This window comes from Passer montanus, unplaced genomic scaffold, assembly GCF_014805655.1.
Source record: "Passer montanus isolate IOZ18808 unplaced genomic scaffold, ASM1480565v1 scaffold26, whole genome shotgun sequence".
In the NCBI taxonomy this organism is placed as follows: Eukaryota; Metazoa; Chordata; class Aves; order Passeriformes; family Passeridae; genus Passer; species Passer montanus.
In genome coordinates, this window is record NW_024367261.1 from 6,872,259 (window position 1) to 6,895,083 (window position 22,825).

Genomic DNA, 22,825 nt, shown 5'->3' on the forward strand with positions numbered 1-22,825 from the left:
GAGGAAGGAAGTCATCAGTTTCTAGAGTTTCACCAGGCTAGGTGAAAACCAAGTTTAGTTTGTAGTCAAAGAAATGAAGAGAAGCCTTCTGGTGGCAGTAGCAGCTCCAGATCTAGGGTGGAGGAGGCTGTCGGCCATAACTGGGGTCTTTAGGGCCCGGCTATTTGTGATTATTGCCCCTGCTCTCTTCTTATAATCTTTTGTCTATTTCTGTGACTTTCTGTTAATCTGGAGCCTCCTTTCTGGCTGCTATTGGGAATAGCTGCTTTTGGATATGTAAACCATGTTTTCCTGTTTCTTGGGCGCACTTGTTATTTATTTTTGTTACTCTGAGGTTTGGTATGTGGAAGAGGTTATTGTGTTAACTTCATCAAGGTTATGTAAGGGTTTTTTTGGTATATAATGCTGGTAATTTAATTTTTGAAACGATTCTTAATTAACTTGAGAATGATAAATTGATTTTTTGTGCAAAGTCAGCATTATGGTTACTTCTAGGTGCAAGGATAACTTATGAGGGGTTAATCTGTTCGAACAATGTTGAGACTCCCTTAAAGTGAACTAACACTCACAATTTACATAATGTACAGAACTATCCTGTGTTACAATAAATGCTTAGGACCCCACATTATTGTCTGATTCTGTAAATGGAAATCATTGCATGTTGCCTGGGTCTTCTGAATGTTTTTTGTCAACTTTCACAGTGACCTTTGGAAACTAGATAATATTTTTATCACCCTAAATGGATTCAAAGTCCATTTATTACTTTTGAGGAATCCTGCTGTATGCTTTTATACTTGGGTGGAACTAGGTGAAGAAAGTACTTCAGAATAAAAGGTTTTGCTACTTAAGATCTGACTTCTCATTACTAATTACATTAATTGAAAAAGTAGATAGATGTAAGAGCTGTCGTACCTCAGGCAGTGAATTAAAAATATGGAGTCTGGATTGGTGTTGACCTTTTTTAAGGACAGATTCATCTGCTTTGGTAATATGAATACCCAACACTATACCTCATGTGCACCTGAGTTTTTAAAACCTGTTACCTTCTAGTTTGTAGCTCTCTATATCCTGAAGTATTTACTTATGTATCCTTAGTATCATTAATTTTTGAAAAAATGTACAAGTTTGTTGGTTCGCTGTGAATCACCTCTCAGTGAGTCAAGTGATGCAGTCCCATGGCACTGCTCTGATATGACTTGGTATGGGTATTTTGTATGAAACACAGAAAGGTTTGGGGTGCCAGGATGGGACATTGTGAACCGCAGACACATGTAGACACTTGCTCTCCAGAAATTTCATTTGTGAAATTCCACAGTCATCCTCTCTTGTAGGTATCCTGTATCCAAGGAAAACAAAGCTCAAGATGCTGTGGCTTAGGCAGGCAGTTTAGTGAGTGAACTTCGTAAAGCAAGCCCAATCTTGCACCATTACAGAGCACCTACCCTGCGATAGCACTGGTGTGGCTTTGTAAGTGCTCTTCTTTCCCCTCTCTTTTCACTTCATATATATGCAGTCTTATTAATTACATCCTCCTAGAGAGGTTTATCACTATATGCTCTACATTTTGTAAGTGAGGAATAACAACTTTTCCTGATTCCTATGTCAATATATGTGCTCGGAATGCTGCTACTAGTTTTTTCCCTGTTTATCTAATGCTCCATGGCATTTACTGGAATTTCCTACCAGGAAGTTCATCCCATTATATTCTCCAGCTCTCAGTGTCCTTCCTCCCCCAATCTCAGGGCTTGTTTGTTTAATAGACAATTTGGCATACAACTGACAGCGTTTGGAGGTTTTTCTTTTCTAAGTAGCTGTGCTAATTTCCACACATAGAGTGGAAGCCACTCAGTGAAACAAATCCAATTGCAATCTTATTTTGAAGTTAGTGATGTTTAAAATAAAAAATAATCCTTAAATACAAAAGAAGAAATATCTCTAGGTATTTTGAGACTGATTTGCTTTGCAATGGTTTTTCTTTGGGATCAACCATAAAATGATAGGAAAGATTTCTTTCCCTTGGTCTGGTTCAACTCTAGCCTTGCTGTTCAGGAGGCTGAAAGTCTCCTGAAGGGCTGAAACATTGCAAGCAGCTCTGAAGCCACACTGGGATGTTGTGCCCTATCATATACCTTGTGAATTGAACTATCACTTCCTTATTTAGCATACTTTGGTCTCAATGGGTAGTATAAAAAGTGGACTCAGGTTGGTGGAACTGTTACAAATAAATGCAATACAAAGAAATCACACCGAGAAGTCTCTTACATGGCTGGTCTTCTGTCACATCCTGTCCCCTCTCTGTCCCCCCCATCCCAGCTGCTTGCCATGAATTTGCAAGTTCAGCATTAGGCCTGTTCTGTGACAGTCTTGTTTTCTTCAAAGGATGTGCATGGTGAGAAATCACTGATGTGAACCACAACTGAAAATCCCCGAGCTCTGCTCTGGAGGCAGCAGCCTTGCTGAGGTGGTGTCTTTGAGAATGGAGTGAGCAAATGGGGTGGTGGCTTTGGGATCAGTTTGTAGGATGGCATTAGAGCCTGCTACTGGCACGTCCAGCCTTACCACCGAGGCCTAGGCCATGCTTCCCAGGGAATAGGAGGGAAATGAGCCTGCTGCATCCAGACACACCCCCAAAAGTCTGTGATCAGGATTCCGCACCCCAGATGCTGGTTAGTCTGGCCACGCTCCTGCGTGCAAGCGTTGGGTGTTTGTCATTACATTTTCTGGACATTTTATCTCCACAGCTTCCACCTTAACCAGGCAGGTGCAGCTCAGCCCCTGGCAGCTGTTGGCATCAGGGGTTTGCGTGGATTGTTTCAGGACTGCCCAGAGACGCAGGCACTCCTCACCTTGGGCAGTTCAGCAGTTGAGATGAAAACTGGGTGTAGTTTCCTGAAAACAACTTTTCATATTTCAACATGAAGTGGTAACTGGAGCTTTCAACCTTAGTGCAGTGCAAAGCCATTGCTTCCAGTAAGAAGTAATTGTTTCGTATTTGGTGGAAAAATTGCAATAAGAAAGATCTCAGATGATTCATTTCCTATGCAGCATAGGTGTAATTCTCTTGGTTTGAGGCCAGAAACGTGGCTTATGCTTTGGTTTACGTCTTGCACAACCGTTGTAATGTCCTTCCTCTTTTAGTGCAAAGAAAATATGAAGTAGGAAAACAAGATAAGCTGCACGTTTTGCCACTGGCTGCTATTCTGAGTGCAGGTCTGGTGGGGTGTGGGGCTGATCCCATGGCATTCCAGTAGGCCTATGAGCCTAAAATGGAGTGATGTCAAACAGGGTTGTCCACTTACCTTGGTGTCAGAATTATGTTAGCATTGGTGACTATGAGATAATCTGACCAGAGGGCAGGCCAGGTCACATGAGATATCAGGATAAAAATTAAAGGTAATTAGTACATTAAGATTATAATCCTGCTTCAGTAAAAATGACCTGCTGTGCAGGTATAGGGAGAAACTACAATTTTTCATTGCTACATTTCAGTACTTTTTTGATTTGGTTCGGGCCATTGTATTTCATTTAAAAGCAGTTAAAAATGTTCTGTTCAGCCAGGCTGGAGATGAGAGTGTGAAGTGCCTCATTGGGGTGGCACTGATGCGCAGCGCCGCTAACATGGGAGCGCTGAGCGTGCCTGAAAGCTGATGTATTCCTTTCTGTGGGTGTTAGAGATGGCTTTGTGGGATGTTCTGCAGCAACAACTGGGAGGCACTCATGGCACTTGCATTGCTTCTTCCTGCACATTCATCCTGAGCAGGGAGAGCCACCGCTCAGTTCCTCTGGCGTGGGTCCCACTTTCGAACAAGAATTTGCCGCTGAAAGTTGGCCACCCACATTTTAACTTTTGGAGCTAAATAAAAGTTGTGTGGTTTCATCTATAAGTGGCTACAGTTCATTGCTTCCTTGACTCTTGAATATTTCTGAGGGAATCATGAAAATGGAAAATCAATAGAAATTGGATGGTTTAATGTGGCCTTGAAAGAAACTTCACCAGAGTAATATATCAGCCTTCAGCCCTCAGTGTCAGATGCCTAATGGGGAGGGGCTACATATGATCAGAATGTCACTTAATTTGGTAATTGTGATGTGCTTGTTACTGAATTATAAAGCAAATTAAGACATATAAAAGGGATTTTCTTTTAATATTCAACTACATCAAAAACAAACAATTTGACTGTAGCTGAATTAATAATATTAATATAAGATCTAGAGAAGAAGTTCCCTCAGGCAAAACTACAATAAGCTGAAAAAGAAGGTAATAGCTTAGGAAACAGAAATTGCTATAGAATAAAGTACTTTTTGGTCCTTTTTTATATGCAATTGCTGTTTTATAAGAAGACAGTTTTGGGCTTTTGTGTGGGATTAGAATGATCAGGATGATTTCTGTAAACTGTTTTCATTTGCTTTAAAACGATTCTTTAAATTTTATTTTAAATACAAGCTGCTTGTCCTGGTGAATTTCAGATTCCTGAAATTATTTATTTCTGCCTTGTGTTGGTTTTAAAATGTATTCAGTTTTCAAGGCACTATTTTTGTATATCTTTTTGTGTTCTTTTACTTCAGTCTTATGAATGGCTATGAGTAAAACAGAATTTTGAGGTCATGTTCCCATTAAAAGTGCCATTCCTGGTCTTGTTCCTCTGTGTGGAACTGCCTGCTTTCCATTGGGAAGTAATACTTTTGGAAGACTTGAGAGGACTTACAGAACTTTCCTTTTAAAGGCATGCTTTGTTGTCTTTTATGTGCAAATAGTTTAATTCCCATTTATTGCTTTATTTTCTTATTCTTTCCTGAAACCTTTAAATGATTTATACTGTCAGAGTTAACTACCGAAACCAAGGGTGGTATGGTACAAATTACAGGTATCTGTGTAGACCACTGGGGTAAATATTTCTTTATGGAAGATGGAAATCCCTCTCCCTTCCAGGAGTTTGAACTGCAAATTTATTTCTATTGAGAAATGAGGCAGTGGGTATGAAGTGAGTAGTCAGTAGGAGTTTGAAGGCAGGAACTCTGAAGCTCCTCTTGCATCTTTTTGCTGACCTTGGGTGTTTCTTTGCTTGTGAGCTGACCAGCAGAGCTGAGCCCCTTCCTTACTGAGAGCTCCTCTGCTTTCCTCTGTGCACCTTTCCCTGTTTCCAGTGTTCCCGAATGTTTGCCCTGCCCTCAGCTGGGTGCAGCCCTCTGGCAGACACTCATGGCTCTCCACATACCCGGGTTTGTTCATTTGAGTGTGTTCTAAATGCTCAGCCTGTATCTCTTCATTCAGTGGAGACATTTCCTTATGCATATGAATATTTCTCTGCATTCACCCCAAGGTGTCTTTTTTCCTTTGCTTCCTCTCCTGTATTCCTTCCTCATCAAGCTCCAGTTTAATTTACCCTTTCATGTAATATATTTGCTTTGTTCTCTGCAGCTCCTGACCTCTGGAACAGCTTTCTAGAATTCATGCTTCCAGAACCTCAACTTTTAAATTGTATTTTTAAGTAACTGCTTAATTTAGGAAATATGGAAGAAAGCCTGTATGTGTGAAAATGTGTGGGGATTGGTAGCGAACTTATGCTATGGCTTCCTTGCTGCAGTCACAATTTATCTGTGCTCGCTGGAAAGGCTTGCATCCCCTCCCCAGTAATATCAGCCTTGTGGTGACATACAGAAAAGCTGCCATTTTATCTGCCCCTAGCAATTGTAATATCTTCTAGAGACTACGCCAGGCTTAGTCATTACCCCTTGCTTAACTTGCCCATCTTACTCCTAGCTCTGAGACACCCACAGCGGAAGCTAAGACACATTTCTCTGCCTTGCTGCTTAATTCACCGTCAGCTATCACTTAATACAAACAATTTATTCCTTACCATGCTTAGTTGTTTCCAATCTTCCTGTTTTTCCACCCCAGTCAACCATAAAGTGGAATTTCTTTTCAGCTCCTCATCCCATTGTTTTTTGGAATGAGTTTTTATCTTCTGTCCCCGTCTCAGCAGACTTTGTCACAGCTTACTTTCGTTCTCATTCTGAGGTCAACTTTGGTCCTTTTGTATTTAAATCAGACTGCTGCTCCTCAAATGCGCCTTGAATGCCTGCTAGGGGAGCAGGGGATGTTGATAGGTGTGAGGACCTCCAAGGAGATGGGACGTGCAGAGCCTGGGAGGCCCAAGAGCCGTGATGGGAGATTGAAGTGGAATTTGGTGCATTACACTTGTAATGAAAATATACTAACTGCACTTTTCCAAATGACTTTGAATTTAGTGTTTTGGAGTAGTAGAATATGCCCAACTCAGATCATTCCAGCAAGTTTCATGTGCTTGCTGAAGCCTAATGGGTGCAGCAATATTTCAGACAAAGGATTTTCAGAAGGTAGCACAGGTAATGTAATTTTTCTTAGGTTGGTCTCTTGTAAACAGCGTGACTAACTTGCATCCAGTAATAAAGCTGAGACACATGTCTAAAAGGACAGGTTCTAGTGTGCATAGTTTGGCAAATTTATTCTCCATCGTTTTATCGCCAGAAAGAATTAAAAAGTGTTTTACTGCTTCTTCTCTCAAAAATATAATTCTCAGAGTAACTAAGGCTTTGGTTGGATATGATGCAGTCCTCAAAAACTGATGTCTGCCCCACCTGGGCACTGTGCTCTGCTATCTGGACAAAACCCTGTGCTGGCTCTTACCTGATGCTTAGCCCTTACTTGTCTGTTACAAGGTAACACTCTGAATTCTTTTCTTTATATCTAATTGCTTCCAGTTTCTTTCCCCAAGAGCTGAAGTTGATTGCTGTGTGACATGACAGTGAAGCTACTCAAATGTCAGTCTGATGCTCCAAGGGGCATGGGTGGGTGTCACGCTGCTTCTCCTCAGCAGCTCTCAGTGCAGGCTCATCACCCACCTGGCAGAAAAATCATTCCTGTTTTGGAGTGGGACTGAGTTACTGCCGGTAGGGACCACTTGAACCAGCTTTCTGTGGGGGCTGATGAGGACATATCAGTCAGGTGAGCACCAGGAGAGCAGGGATGGAGGGAGGATGCAGAAGAGGTGGTGTCAGCAACCTGATAGACCCAGGTAGCCATGAAGTCAAACCAGCCTGTTAAAGGGAATGGGCTATAATTTCCCATTTGCACCTTTTCCACCCCTTTTGTCAATGAATACTACACTTGTTCCTTTTCTTCTCTTCTATAAGCATAACCTGCCTCCAACCTCCTCTTGAAAGTTAATCCGTGAGACTGAGTACTGTAAAGTGAATTGCATCAGGTCCTGTGTACTTGAAAATACTTAGCTTATCCTGGGAGTTTTTAAACTATTTTCCTCTAGAGACAAGTGTTCTTAGGAAAGACATTCTTGTGGGTTTGCCTCTGATGTGAATTGTGGTAGCTATCTAGGTTTCTTTTTTTTTTTTTTTTTAATGGATTGAAGCTAAAAAGGCAAACCTACATAGGACTCAAGGTGCCACCAGTTTTTAATGGTCTGCACTGAACAGTGGGTCTGTGGTTGTATCTATATCAGGGATTGCTCATAGTATTGGAAGAGAAACTTGAGCTGAAGCAAATGATGCCACAATTTTAAACATCTGGACCAAGGGGTTGGGTAGGTATCTGGTTTAGCTGAATGGGATGCTCGCTTTCCTGTTACTTTTGTGTATCTTGCTGGAATGTATCTGTTCGTGACTTACCTGTCTCATAGTTCCACGTATTCTGTGCTCTTTTTACCATCTCCCTAAAGAATTTGACTTCCCATTTCTGCACTCAGGTTTCATGTCCCTGAGAAATTTTTAGTCCCTTTACTTCCTATCTGTCCCTGTCATTTGGGATGCTTTGTGCTGGTGTCCTTTGGCTTGTTACTTCTTAGCAGGTCCCTCTTACTGTGTTGGATGGTTGTGCATGCTATGATTGATCAAGCAATGCAATAAGGACAAATAATATTAATTTGTATAAATAGTGCAGATAATGAGTATAGTGCTGTAGCAAAAATAAGTGACACAAATAAAGATGTCTTTTTAAAAGGCTTACTGATTCTGCTGATCATAGATCTTGAGATTTCTGAAGAGAAGCCAGATATTGGAAGGCACTATGAATAATTTTGGAGATGGGAGAGAAACTGTGAGTCACCAAGGATCTCTAGTGCAAACAAAACAGCACTAGGAAATCTTTAGTTTGTAATTCATGAAAGAAGAAATTGAGAGAATACAGCACTTCGGTCCTGCATCTTATCAGTTATGAAGTTTGTAAAACAGGAAGGGGAAGCGAGGACTTGCTGAGTGACGTATAACATCTGGCCTGAAATTAAACATTCCTCAGGGTTTCCTAAAATTGCCTGTCAGTAATCAGGATCTTTTAAACTCCACTAAAATAATTTGCTCTGTATATCTCTCAGGTTTTCTGTATGCTTTGTACCCTAAAAACCAGCTATCTTGTAGAGCTCTCTCTGTCATGTGGTATTTTTTTTCACCAGCCCTACAATGTCTGTAGGTGCACTGTGCTGGTGGGCCTGACAAGAGTGTGGTGTTTGTGCCAGCACCAGCACATGCAGGCAGGCTTTTGCTGCTCTGTGCAACCAAAGGATGCTGTCTGCATTCTCTCAGATTATTTGAAGTTCACGGGAAAAATTTATATAAGTCTTTAACCACAAAAGCAGAGGCAAAATACTGTTGTTTGTGTCTTGCAGACAAGTTGAGACAAAAAGTTTTGATGTATAATCCAAACCTAAGTTTCTCTTCTGATGGAGAGAGCTGCAAATCTCTGGATTTTACGTCTTAAGCATTGCCCCTCCTTCTCACACCTGGTTTTGAGATTCTCTTTAATCTTTAATTGTATCCCTTTGGCCTAGTCTTCCCACGCCCTGAATTGTTCCCTTTTCGCCCCTCCTTCCTTTGCTCTTACAGTTCTCAGGGTGGAAAAACACTTACATTAAAAAGTGTGAAATGTATTTCTCTCTGTGGAATAGCTGTAATCTTAATTTAATCCAATTACGTTGGCTAAACATATTAGCTGGATGCTTTTGTTAACACTTGACCTTTTAGAAATCTGTGTCCTTGGATTACAGAGCTGAACGGAGCAGAGGTGTTCCATGCTATTGGAAGCTGCCACCAGTGCTCTGCTGGGAGTGTGGTGCCTGTGTTGGTTAGAAGGATGCAGTTCAATTTTGCCCCGTTGCCAGTGAATTTTATTCCCCTCCACACAAAATGTGGAGAAGAGTGGCTTGAGTGCTCTGCACGTGCTGTTACACCATGGCCTTGTATGAGCTTCATGTGCTTTAACTTGCCTTTTAATAAGTCTGAGGTTTGCAAGCAGAGTCCAACAGAAATGTGAGGTAGCTATCCATAAATAAATGCATATAAATGACTTTATTTAGAGCCTTCTGTTGGTCACAGATGCAAAGTAAAGTGCATAAGACAAATCCACAATACAGAAATACCTGTCTGCAACTCCATAGCAGAACATATTGTTTTGCTGTTGGTTCACTGAGGAGCAAGACATTATCCAGCCCTGTGGGGTGATTCTTAAAAAACAAGCAAATCATGTACTCTGAATTACTCTGTCTAACTGAATAAACAACATTCTTCAGAAACAGTTATTTGTCTAAACTTGATTAGACATAAAACTTCTTTTTCCTGTGTCTTCCAGGTAATGTGCTTTCTATTGTTAGGATAACAAGTATCCCCAGATTTAATTTCAGTAACCTGAGTGTCAGGGAAGGGTATAGAATTGTTTCCAAAGATAGTATATTGTGTTTCTGTCTAGGAGCAGAATTCATATTGGTGGTGGTTTTCGTTGCACCTTGTCTCTGTGTTGCAAAGTTTAATGGTTTCATTCACTATTTTCATCATTCAAGATGTGTTTCCTTTGAGCTGAATGCAACATTTAGCTGATTTTCAGGCACCATCTAATACTGCTTTTGCTCCACCCTACTTTAATTTAGGCAGCACATGTGCTAGTTAATGTGAAATAAGTGTAGTGGTTGTGCTTTCAATGAGGACAAGTTTTTGAGAGGCAGAGAAGGTGTGTCCAATGCTGCTTTTGGTGTCGTGTCATGTATTTCACTGATGGGAAGTTCATAGTAGTGGAAATTATTGGTCCCTTCAAAGCCATCCTCTCAGATAGTGAAGGGAAAAATATAACTTGCCCTTGCACTACTTTTGCAGAAACTTAAATGGATATAAGGAGTTTTTGAAAGGAAATGCAGCTTTGTGGATTCATACATGTGGGTGCTTGAGAGGCTTTGTTTTTCTTAAATGAAATGTTCTCAACTCAAGTGATGGCTGAAATCTTTCATACCTATTCAAGAAAGTCCAGACTAGACTGAAATACACCATGAAATGGTCACTCAGCTTTACAAATCTAAAAAAAATTGCTGAATTTTCAAATAAAAACCTCATCAACCTAGCTTTTGATTGATATGTTTAAGTCTGCCTTAAGATTCCAGTAAATATTTGGATCCCATTGTGATGCATATGGACTACGAACCTGTACTGATACCTTGGTGTGAAAAGTTCACCACTCTCTGCCTTTCCTGTAGCCCCAATACTGTGTTTGATAAAGTGAAATATACTTCTTAACAATCCATTAATCTTAATTTTTTTTTAATAGGCAAAACGAAGGCTGGAGCTAGGAGAAAGTGGCCACCAGTATCTTGCAGAAGGACTAAAGACACCAAAGGGGAAAGGAAGAGCTGCAACAAGAAGCCCAGATAGTCCAAAAAGTAAGGGAACTGGTAACATGCTGTCATCAATCTGCCTTACCTAGCTTAGAGTGTGTTTAGTGCTGTCCTCACCTAGATGTGTATGCAACAAACTCAACCAAACCCCCAGCTGGACAGTGGACAGCAGGTTTGCAGCATGCAGGGGTGCTGCAGAGCTGCTAAGAGGCTGCCAGGTGTGTCCCTCTGCCTGCTGGGCAGCCTGCATTCTCTCTGCCCAGGGCCTCCCCTTCCTTCAGCCAAGGACATGATGCTGGGGTGCTTGGAGAGGTGGATGCTGAGGAATGGAGGTGGTGTGATGGGATGGATTGCACAGTTATTAGGCAAGGCTCATCAGGCCAGCCTCCTCCTTGGCTGCTGGAGCTGGCTGCCAGGGCTTCTTTCCCTGGGCAGGAATTTGCAAATAATGCTAGCTGTGCCTCAGCAGTGCTGCACGAAAAATGCTCTTGGTGGCATCCGAGCTGCCTTCTGTCCCTGCAGTGGGATTCTGGATACTCCCACTGCCTAGTTGCTCTAAGTACTAATTTTTGAACATCTGCATTGCCTTGGGCAGTGAGCTTCTTGCAACAGAAGCTGGGGGCTGTAGTCCTGCTGTCCTGGTTGGGGTGTTTCAGCAGTAGATTTAGGCTGGCAGAGAGGGCCAGATGGGGCAAGCAGAGGACTGGGGCAGCAGTGGAAGTGATGTCAGAGCAAGAGATGCCAAGGGGTCCTTCCTCACCACTCTGCTGGTTTCTGTTGAGGCAGATAGGGAAAGTGAAATTAGTTGAAGGTACAAACTTAAAGCATAGGAGTTAAACAACCACAGTTGATTTAATTAAACTAAATTTCATTAAGCTGTATGAAGCCTATGTTAAACTGAGCTGGTTTCTTGTAGAAATTCAGTACTGTTTGGTGCACAGGATGGTGCTGCAGCATTGATAAACCTGTACAAAGAATTTGGTATGGGATGAGGAGCACGAGCCATTTTAGGTGGGACTCCAGTCACTTCTTGCCATTATCACTCTGATCCTCTTACCCTTTTCTAAGCCCCAAACAAAACTCAGACAAACCAACCACCCTTGCTCTAAATCCACAAGGTCATGTAAGTGATGAGCATGAGATTTCGATGAGAGGTTGAGAAGAAATTCCTTCCTCAGAGGGTGGTGAGGCACTGGAACAGGTTGCCCAGAGAAGCTGTGGATGCCTCATGCCTGGAAGTGTTTCAAGGCCATGTTGGATGGGGCTCTGAGCAATCTGGTCTAGTGGGAGGTGTCCCTATTCATGGCAGGGAGGGTGGAACTAGATGATCTCTTAGTCGCACTTCCAATCCAAGCCTTTCTATGAATATTCTTCCATTTCCTAGAGCAGACAAGCCCTGAGTCTACCCAAAGGAGCACAGCTAGCTGGTTCTTTTTGCAAAGATGCATCATCCTGGTTTTCATTGGAAAGCCATTGTATTCTTCAAAATATTTCAGGGTAATCTAGAGGTTCATTCTTCGGTGGGATTTTCAGTGTTGACTGACTTCTGCAGTTTAATGCAGGGCATGACCCCTGAAAACATGAAAAAGACCACCAAAGCAGCCCAAGTTCCACCCTGCATAATACTGGAAGCAAATGAAGGGTTTGAGATGTACCAGCCCAGCAGACTTGTAATAATGGCTGGCTCATTCCCCTTGACAGAAAGGCCTCAAACATTTAGAATTAGGAATCATTCTGATCCAAGTATTTAAACTGTTAAAAGCCCATCTGTGAAGTATATAGATGCTGCATTTGTGCATGGAAACCATGAATTGGTCCAAGCCATTTGCTGACTTCTAATTTAGAAGATGTGGATACTCTTTCCCAGTTTGAGCATTGCTTGGTTATGAAGCAATGATGATTATAAATTTTATTTTATATCAATCTCCTCTAATTCACTTGAGTTGTCTCAAGCTGTGAGTCTGACACTGATGGAATCTATCATTGTGTTCACCCACTGAAGTACACCTAAGTCCTGCTTAATTGCATATGAAACACTTATCTCACATAAGGGGAAAATCAAACTCTGATGAAAGCTGGCTATCAGACTGATGAAGGAGAGTCACAGGGGATTTTTTGGGTTTGCTGCCAGGATAAATAGATACTAAAAATACTATTATGAATTCACATAGTAAAAGCCTAAGCAGAATATTTCCATATGTATCTATCAGACTACTGGAAATATTTGCATTTTAAAAAACGTATATATTTGCTCATGTACCTGTGACTTTTGGAAAAGTACATCTTGAAATACAAATATGTAGTGGTAGGTTGTGTCTTAATGCGAGTTACGAGAGATTTCTTCAGTAAAAATGAAAGAAGTAACTGTAATATATATAATTTCATTTTTGGTTGCTGCTTTCAGAACCAAAATGAGAAAAAAACGATTTAACTTTCTTTTTCCTTTTCCTTCCAAGCTCCAAAATCTCCTTCAGAAAAGACTCGGTATGATACATCCCTTGGCCTTCTTACAAAGAAGTTCATTCAGTTGCTGAGCCAATCTCCTGATGGGGTCCTAGATTTGAACAGAGCAGCAGAGGTCCTCAAGGTGCAAAAAAGGAGGATTTACGATATCACCAATGTACTGGAAGGCATCCATCTCATTAAGAAAAAATCCAAAAACAACATTCAGTGGATGTAAGTATTCATTATCCTTTTCCATCCCTGCTGGCTGATTTCACTATCACAGGGCCGCAGTGTTTTTCTTCTCCTACCTTTCATTCTAACACTTTGCTCCAAGCAATCATCCAAAATGCCTTCCAACAGGATAAAGTCCTATTTTTCTGTTAAGAAAAGGCATGCTTTTATATAAAGCTTTTATAAATACTTTTATAAAAAGCATTTGTCAGGGAAATTAGAAGCCAGCATTTTGTTTGAAAGCTGGATTAATTAATTTACTGCATGTGAAGTAAGTTTTAGGTATGTGTCTCTGCCTACTGCCTTCGTTGGATTTTTTAAAGCTGTGGTTAGAAACAAGATTTTGGAAATAGTTAGAAATATTCAACTCTTACATCTTGGTGGCAGTTCCAAAATGTGTTGTTGTGATAAAAAGATGCTTTTTCTCCAAAGTGTAGTTTACATTGACTTGTTAGGGATGAGTTTAGGGAGAAAGGACAAAGAACATGATCTGCAGTGTGAAATCCTGTCTCTCCCCTTTACCATGGTGGAGGGTCAGATTTTCCAGAAGTCTTCCCTCTCTGTGTCTGCAGGGGCTGCAGTCTGTCCGAGGACGGTGGGATGCTGGCGCAGCGCCAGGGCCTGGCGAAGGAGGTGACTGAACTGACTCAGGAAGAGAAGAAACTGGATGAGCTAATCCAAAGCTGCACCCTGGACCTCAAGCTGCTAACGGAGGACTCAGAGAATCAGAGATATCCTTTTTCCCAAAACCTCAAAGGTGCTCAGGCTCCTTGCTGTGCCCTATAATACTAGGAGACTTCCTCTGTGTGATGCCATTGAAAGAAAGCACTGGAAGCTTCTAGAACTTGAAAAGGTTTTAATGTAGTTTGATATAAAAGCTGCTTAAGCAGCTTGAACCTGTAATGCTTCTGGAATGTGAACAGGAAAACCAGAAAAGGTGATACATGAAGGAGACTGTTAACATTTGTGTTCACATACAGTAGAACTAAGAACCTTTACTGATTAATGAGTGATGATATCCAATAGCCCTGTGTTTTTTTCAAGCCTAGAGCAAACCACAGTTTTATGTGTTTAGAAATTATAAAGGCATGAAGAGAAAGTTTGATAAGGTAACAGACTTGTTTAGTCATTACTTTTTTTTATTTTTTTCACTTTAAATTAAATTACAGGCACAGAGAGGAAAATAAAGTTGGGATTTGGTTTAGTATGAAACTTGCAACAAAGTTTCAGATTCATCTGGTTAGAGAATCTATAATAAAATATAGATAAAACTTGTATGAGCTCTCAGAATACCTTAGGCTGAATTATTCAATGTAATAGCAATAATAAATTGCATAAGGTTCATATGACTTATTTTGGCTGTTAATGCACTTCGTAATTAACCAATAGTCATTTTCCTTGGATTTCCCACCTACTAGCAACACAAGAAAGCATTTTATCAAATGGTGATATGAAAATTTATTACTATATAAAAGTAGTGTTCAAATAGCATCTAATAAAGTGGAATTATTCTTGTTCTGAAGGACAGGAACTCTGGGAGTACCAGTAAAAAGTACTTTAACTATGTGAACATTGACTTTTGACTGGATTTCATAGACATTTTGGTGTAACCAAAGATCACCAAGTGGAATGGGGAGTAGGATGAGCACTGCCTTTAGCTAAGAGCATAATCCATGAAGAGACGTAAGCAAGACAAAACTGAACATGACAGTTCTGAGATTTTGCAGCACTGAATCCTGTGGGGATGAACTCTGCCTTTGCAAACCTTACTTAACAAGTGGATAAGCAAGACAAAACTGAACATGATGGTTCAGTTCATGACATGAGATTTTGCAGTACTGAATCCTGTGGGGATGAACTCTGCCTTTGCAAACCTTACTTAACAAGTGGTAAAAGCCTTGATAAAAGCCATTTACATGAAAGATGATGACCTGTCACTTTGCCTCTTGACTTGTTTGATCCAAGATAGATGCAGTATGTATTGGAGCTTGGTCAGTCTGTCTTGCTGTACTGCTCAGTAACAGCACCACACTCGCACCACCCAAAAGTATATGTAATAAGTCAGGCTTTTTATTCCTCTGGCATAAACGTTATGGCAGGTAACAGATGACAAAACTAAAGAGCTGGAGCTGTATGCATGTGATCATGGCCATTTCACAGTTCTTTTCACAGCCAGAAGCACTTTAACATCTCAGTTACATGGATCAGTACATGAGGCTTCCCCATGAAGTAAACCCCAAAACACTGTCATTTTGACAAATGCATGTTGAACAGCAAAATATTCATATTTATTCTGTGCTTCTGCAGAAATTGACATTCTGCACTCTAGAGGTTTAAAGTAGCTGCTTAAACAGTCTTCAAAATAATTTTATATAAGACAAAATAATATATAAATATATGAATGTTGCATGAATATTTATATATATATATTTATATAGGTTCTATGTATTATCTATTTATGTTGGCAAAGTCCCTCAGATTTAAACTGAAATTAGGATTTTTGTTGGCCTGGAGCAGAGAAGAATCCAGGGAGACCCTATACCACGTTTCACTACTTAAAGGGGGTCTGTGGGAGAGCTGGAGATGGAGTTTTTAATAAGGACATGTTGTGAAATGGCTTTAAACTGAAAGAAGATGGGTTTAGATGAAATATTAGACAGAAATTCTTTGCTGTGAGGGTGGTAGGACTTTGGCACAGGTTACCCAGAGTAGCTGTGGGTGCCCCATCCCTGGAAATGCTCCAGGTGAGGTTAGATAGGGGTCTGAGCAAACTGGTCTAGTGAAAGGTGTCTCTGCCCTTGGCAGAGGGGTTGGAACTAAATGATCTTTTAAGCCCAAGCCATTCTATGATTCAATGATTCTGTGTATGCACTTCTATAGCATGCATCTATAAATTCCTCTACACTTTTTCAGTGACGTTCAGCTCTCTGCATTTTGATAGCGAGTGCATAAAAATTTTTGTTTCGTGGGGTCTGTGAATAATTTCAGATTGTTGAACCTTAATTTCTGTAGCTTCCCCCATATAGAGGAGGAGAGAAAAACTCAGCAGAGAATCCCTTTTGTTCACTGAGTAGTGGCCCCAGCTGTTACATCAAAGGGAAGTTCTCATAGGGCCTCGTGGCAATCAAGTGTAGAGAACAGAAAACCTTGGGCTAAGAGCTATATTGAAAATGGAGAAAATGGAAAAAATAATTCAAAGACTTCTGCCTTTTCTAATAGTCTGAGTGTATTGTAACCTGGGTTGGAAAATTCCTTAACGCTGATTACATTAGCTTATGTGACATATCAAGATATTCGAAAAATTAGTGGCCTTAAAGACCAAACTGTTATAGTTGTGAAAGCTCCTCCAGAAACAAGACTTGAAGTGCCTGACCCAGTGGAGGTAAGGACAATCTGGCAATTCCTGCCAGGTTATATATAATTTTTCTACAGATGCAGCATCTCCTGAGTCTTACTGTGATATGTGCCCAGGTACCCAGTTCTATATTCTTACACATATTAGGGATGTTTCTGTAGAAAAGTAATGGGAAACTTTAAAAATCAATTCACACAGAACAATCACTGTTTATTCCTTTTCACTCATTTTCAGATTTCTTCAGAGTAATCCACACTATTTACAGATATTTTCTTTTGCTATGCTTTATGTAAAGAGAAACTCTTTCTTGACAATTGAAGTTTCCTTGGTTTGTAACAATGTAAAGTCTTTCACAAGAAATTCAGCTTTCTTATTTTAATTACAAATTAATGGATAACTCAATGCCTTAAGCACCTTGGCAATGCATATAACTGATATCCTCACTTATTGAAACATGTTTTCATGTAGGAATTTTCTGAAGTATCACAGGTATTGTAGAAATTTGTGTTTTACTCCTAGAACACGTTCTTGCCCTTCCTTCTTTCATCATCATCATCATCATCATCTTTGCTTCATTGGCACTTACTTTAATTCTCTTGGGAAGACAGACCCAAGTATGTTGGGCAGATGGGAATAATTGGCAGGAATGGCTTGGTTAGAGATTTTAAAAATGTATCTAATTTCTTCATCCAAGGTGCAACTAGAGATGGGGCTAACCCCAAAAACACTGCTGATGTTTTGTTCATAGCTGTGTGTTCATCTTTCATCCCGACACCAAGCCAAGTGAGCTCAGCCATACCTGCTGCCCTGTGGGCAGGATCAGACTCTGGATTCCCTGTCACTTTTTTTTCCTAAGGTTATTCTGCACTTGCTTTGACCCATTTTGGTTTCCATCCTTCTTTTTTTCTTTACTTTGCCTTTGTCCTTACTTTCCCCTTTGAACCTTGTTGCAGGTTCTGGCAAGAAGAATAAATCATTTTGCTACAATGATAAAAGGGTATCTTTTATCAGTATTCATAAATATATACTGTTATTGTTGTTTACTTTCCTGTTTCTTTCCCCTGGGCATTATGCTTTGATTTTTAGTTCATTGAAATCAGGCAGGCAGAGAGAGATGCACACAATCATTAAAATTAGAGCTTAGATCTCCCTTATCCCCATACCCACCTTGTCTAATTTTCAGCTTCAGGCAGTAAGGTCCTATTTCTTTCTGTCATATGCTATTACATTTCAGTGTTCTTTTTTTGCATACCCCGGTCACTCAATAGTACCTTCCTTCTTCAACCTCTGCTCTTTACATCTCCTTTTTTTTCAGTTATCTGTAGCATTGCCCTGAGTACTCTTAACTGTTTTCTCTTCCCTGGCAAGCCCCCATTCAGTTGTTGTTCTCTGTATTTGCAAATGCTGTCTGTTATGTTACATAACTGCCAGAACCCAAATAATAAGAGGAACATTTTGTCAGAGGGCACAAAAGGAAGTGTTTTAAACAAGTCTGCAAAGAGGTACCTAATGCCTATATTCATGCTTTTTACAAAACTATTGATGCAATACAGCAGCAGCAGGTTTATTTATAACCAGAGTAATTTATGATTTTCAATTATAACACAAAAAGCAGCTTTGCAGGTTTTTTGTGTCTGGGTCATTTTGGTTTATTGTCAGTGTGTGAAAGTTAAGAAAAATGTAACTTTTTGCAACAAATTAGCAGTTCCTATTCAGAACCACCATCAAAATCACTGCCTTGAGGGGGAAGAAGGACTTACATAAGTAATTTGGGTGAAGAAAATTGCATCTGGTTTGGAGTTTTTTTCTTATTTGGAAATGTTGCCTGATAAATAGGTGAACTTACATGTAGATATCTTAGTTCAGTTGAGTAGGTGCTGAAAGCTCTTGTGAAAGTGGGAAAGATGTTTTGGCATCTTTTTAAAGCAGAAACATTTATACAAATACATCCAATATTATTGTTATGACTAATAATAAAACCTGTGACCTGCATCCCACAGTTCCATTCCATTAGAATGCTCCAGGCGATTGTGGTTATAAGAGTTTGGAGTTTAATCCTTTATGCCTCCCTTCTTATGATATGACATGCAAAAATAGTGGGATTTTGAAATTTGTGCACTACAGTGAAAAAAGTTTTTATGTTCTAGTCTGCAAGATACATCAGCCAAACATTTCACATCTTAAAAAAAAAAAAAGCTTGGTGTTCTTTCCAGGTTCTTTGGATTAGTAAAACTGTAGTCAAACACTCACAACCCAGTAAGAATTTACTTAGTATCATCAATATTCTGTTGTGTTCATTGGTGTAACGCCATTCTGATGTTTGTTTTGTTAGCAGAGTGCATTGATACATTTATCTAGTACTCAAGGACCCATTGAAGTTTATCTGTGCCCAGAAGAAAACGATGCCCTCAGTCCAATGAAAACCTATAGTCAGGACCACAATGGAAATATTTCCAAAACCATTTCCAAAGGTAAAATTATTTCTTTGCAATACTAATGGCCTTTCTTCAAGCTCACATTAAAGATTTCAGTCTGAACTCTGGATTTCCAGCTCGTTTTCTTTGGCTTTATTTTTCTAAGAAGTGAAAAGCTAAGGTATCAATTTTTCACCATGTATTTCTGGTTTGTATAGTCAGAAATAAGTTTTCATTTCCATCATTTGTTTAAAGTGAGTTTCCTATTTGCATATCATATATAACCAAAGTGTACATGATAGTGAAGAGAGAGACATTTTGTTCCTTTTAAGTTTTCCAATAAGACAGTAGCAGTAAAGATCCATCTCAACACAAGAGGCAGAAACCTCTGTATATGGGTATATGTGAAGCTACATTGCTTTACTGATGACGTCTGGTACCTAGAAAGTTCTCAGTTTTGACTATGAACTCCAATGAAAAATGGGCATCTCACTATGTGTGATTTATTTTCCGCTGTAGATGTTTAAATCTTGTAAGATAATTTTTTACTAGAAAAGTCAGAGATGATAGCAGCATGATCATTTTTGAGAAGCCCTTTGTAATGCATCAAAAACAAGCTAGAAATTTCATGGAGGCCATTTTTTTAATTGTTGAAATGATGCTTTATGAAAGGCCCTTTATGCAGTGGCTACTTTGTTTGATCTGTGTCTGATACTTCTACTGAGATTAAATGTGAAAAAAAATTTTTTTTCCTCCCTCCTGTCACAGAAGTGGCTTCTGCTAACTCAGGACAAGGTGACTGCTCAGTAAATATGGCAACAATCTCTCCACTGGCTTCTCCAGCCAACCTTTTACAGCAGACCGAGGACCAAATTCCCTCAAACTTTGAAGGACCATTTGTGAATTTGCTGCCTCCTCTGCTTCAGGAAGATTATTTGCTGAGCCTCGGGGATGAAGAAGGCATCAGCGACCTCTTTGATGCTTATGATTTAGAGAAACTTCCTTCACTGATGGATGAATTTATATACAGCTGATTGTCTTAAGTGCTGTCTGTATCTAAACTAGGTTTTTTAATGGAATCAAAAAACCTGCCATCATTCAGAGTTATCCTCTACTTACCATAAAATAGCATTGTTAAATAAACTAGGCTCCTGAACAGTGCTGATATTTTAATTGAATACACCCTATAGCACCGTAAGAAACAACGGAAGGCTTTTCCAGCAGAGCCTTCTCCTTGACCCCGAGCTCCAGTGCCTTGCGAGTCAGCAGGTGCAAGCAGGTGACCGTAGATGTTTTGTCTTCACACTCCCCCAGTCTCTGCTTACCGTGACAAGTGGGCTTACGGAGAAGGGCTTCATGGACTGGTTTAGTCCTAAATAACAATTTTGTAATAGTATTTCAGGTCGTGCCTTCTGCAGAGAATGCATGTCTTTTGAGTGTCACAACATGGATTGTACATGCAGTGAACGTAAATATGAAGTAATGCAAAAGAGTGGAATGGGATTCTTGAGCTACTTGTGGGAATGTTTAAATTGCTGTCATAATGCTCATTTTGAGCTATGTATATGTCTCATTATGAGGTCAAATACTTATGTCCTTAAAAGCTTCTAATGAAAAGAAAATACACTGTAAATGTAGTGTATATTGCAGATATTGAAAAGTATAAAGTTCTGCCACTTCTCGTAGTAATCGCAGATTTTTGGAAATGCTTGTGTGTGCGTGCGTGTGTGTGAAAGTAGTTTTTGTTGGTTGTTTTTTTTAAACTAGAACGAAGATGCACAGTTCAATTTTACTGCCCCCAGTGTGCATTAGAACTGGTACAAGAATTTTTGTGGTACTAAGTGGGGCTTCATGTTAAGTGCCTACTAGAGATGCACTGTGGGTTTTTCCCTCTATGGAAAACACTTATGCCAAGCTTTGTTTGTTCAATATATCATATTTATCTCAGTGGGTTAGCTTCCTCTGCTTACAGCTTTTTATAATTCTCTTCGCCAGCAAAATGGAACTAATTTTTTTCCAAAGTACATAACTGTAAGTACCACATCAACTGAATTGCATTTATTTTTTGAAGATCTTTGCTAGTATAGTATAGTACCAATATTTATTTTTTGAACGTCAGAAGAATTCTAAGAAGTCTTAAATAATTTTTTTTTCCTTGAGTGTAAAATATTTTGCCATGTTCTGGGCTAAATTAATGTAATGTTGATTAGATGATGCCCATATAATCTTTTTGTTTGCATTACTGTTGTGCTTATCTGACATACTCAGAAAATTAGTACTATTTGTACTGTAGTAGAATATTATGTATGCAGGTTTTCTGGTACCATTGAGTTGCTGCTATGAAAGCTCACACACGAAAAGGCAAGAAGTCACAGTACTAATAAGGAAACTGTATGACTGTGTGGGTTTTGGAATATAACAAATGTATAAAAGGCAACACATAAAGAACTGTTAAACAGTGTTAAGTGTGTGTTTATATGTACAAATGTTTGCATAGATCATTCAGCAGTTGTATTTAATTTGATATATGTTCTCAACTCACACTTTAGTTATCTAGCAGTTTTGTACAATAGAATTAATTTGTAAACACTGCCAGAATATTTTCTAGCTGGTTTGTAATTTTTTAAGAGTTTTTTTACATGTGGATCTGTAAATAAAATTGTAGTATTTAAAGTTTTCATCTTGTGGAAGAGGAAAGTAAAAGTTGTGTGAGCATGAAGATTTGCGAGACAAAGGGGCACTTTTGCGAGGGAAGAGAAAATGAAGACTAATGCAGACCATCTTTTTTTTGTACAAATTAAACACTTGTCCCAGTGTGTGTGGGCAAAATACTAATCTAATTTAGCTTTGCATTGTATGCTAGTTTAAAAAAAAAACAAAACAAACCTCTGTAAAATACTGTAAAAAAAGAAAAAAAAAAACAACAAAAAAAGCTTTTATGGTGAGTTTTGTAAATAGATTTACTAAAGGGTGACATGTTCTCTAGCTGTGATCTTACCACTTCAAATGGATGTAATTTGAAGAAATTTTGTATGGTAATGAATCAATAAAAATTAAATTTTTTGAAGACTTTAGATTTGTATACAGCTATTTAATTTTTTCTTACTCTTGGTGCCTGTCATACTGTTTCTTGAAACCTGTTACTGTTTTCATTATTAGTGCAAACACCCATCTGATAGTTTCAATCCCATTTTTTTTTATGATGCTAACAAGTTCAGTGGGGTTTTTAAACCAGATTGACAAGAATAAAAGACATATGTTAAGAGACACAGCAGGTGATCCAGAGGTTGGGATTATACAAATTTATTTTTATTTATTCCCTCTCCTTTCATATGAATTAGGATCAGACTTCTTGCAAACACCATAGAAATGGTGTTACTGTAGGATTCAGTTGCTGAGGATCTGCTTAACCTGTGTACTGATATTTCTTCAGAAGTTTCCTAATAGTAGCTTTGAAATGAAGTGTTTTCTTGAGTCACTTCCAGCAGTCCCTTGTGCCAGACCTATATTTATGAACTTCTTTTCTGGTGTTGGTGCTGCACCTTTTTAGATACATGGCCATCCATCAACTGCAAAAAAAAGAAGAAGAAAAAAAAAGGGATAATAAAATCACAGTAATATGGTTGATTGCTTAAATGTTGTACCACTGAGCAAGTCATTTGTGTCTTGTCAACTTCCTGCACAGTAGGAGAAGGCTGTTACTTTCTTTCTCTGTGCACCTGTACATATTCAAACAT

The 22,825-nt window shown here is 39.4% G+C and overlaps 1 protein-coding gene across 3 annotated transcripts in view; it reads left to right on the forward strand.

The window, feature by feature from the left end:
- The window catches only part of E2F3 (E2F transcription factor 3), a 42,228-nt gene extending 20,066 nt beyond the window's left edge, over nt 1-22,162 (forward strand). For 2 of the 3 annotated variants that reach the window (XM_039712210.1, XM_039712212.1), the window contains exons 2-7: nt 10,577-10,688; nt 13,100-13,319; nt 13,892-14,050; nt 16,587-16,701; nt 19,007-19,145; nt 19,857-22,162. In XM_039712210.1, the coding sequence (XP_039568144.1) occupies nt 10,577-10,688; nt 13,100-13,319; nt 13,892-14,050; nt 16,587-16,701; nt 19,007-19,145; nt 19,857-20,122 (1,011 nt within the window). In that variant the 3' untranslated portion in view covers nt 20,123-22,162. The remainder of the gene's footprint in view (nt 1-10,576; nt 10,689-13,099; nt 13,320-13,891; nt 14,051-16,586; nt 16,702-19,006; nt 19,146-19,856) is intronic. The other variant, XM_039712211.1, reaches the window with a different exon arrangement.
- The last annotated feature ends 663 nt before the right edge of the window (nt 22,163-22,825 follow it).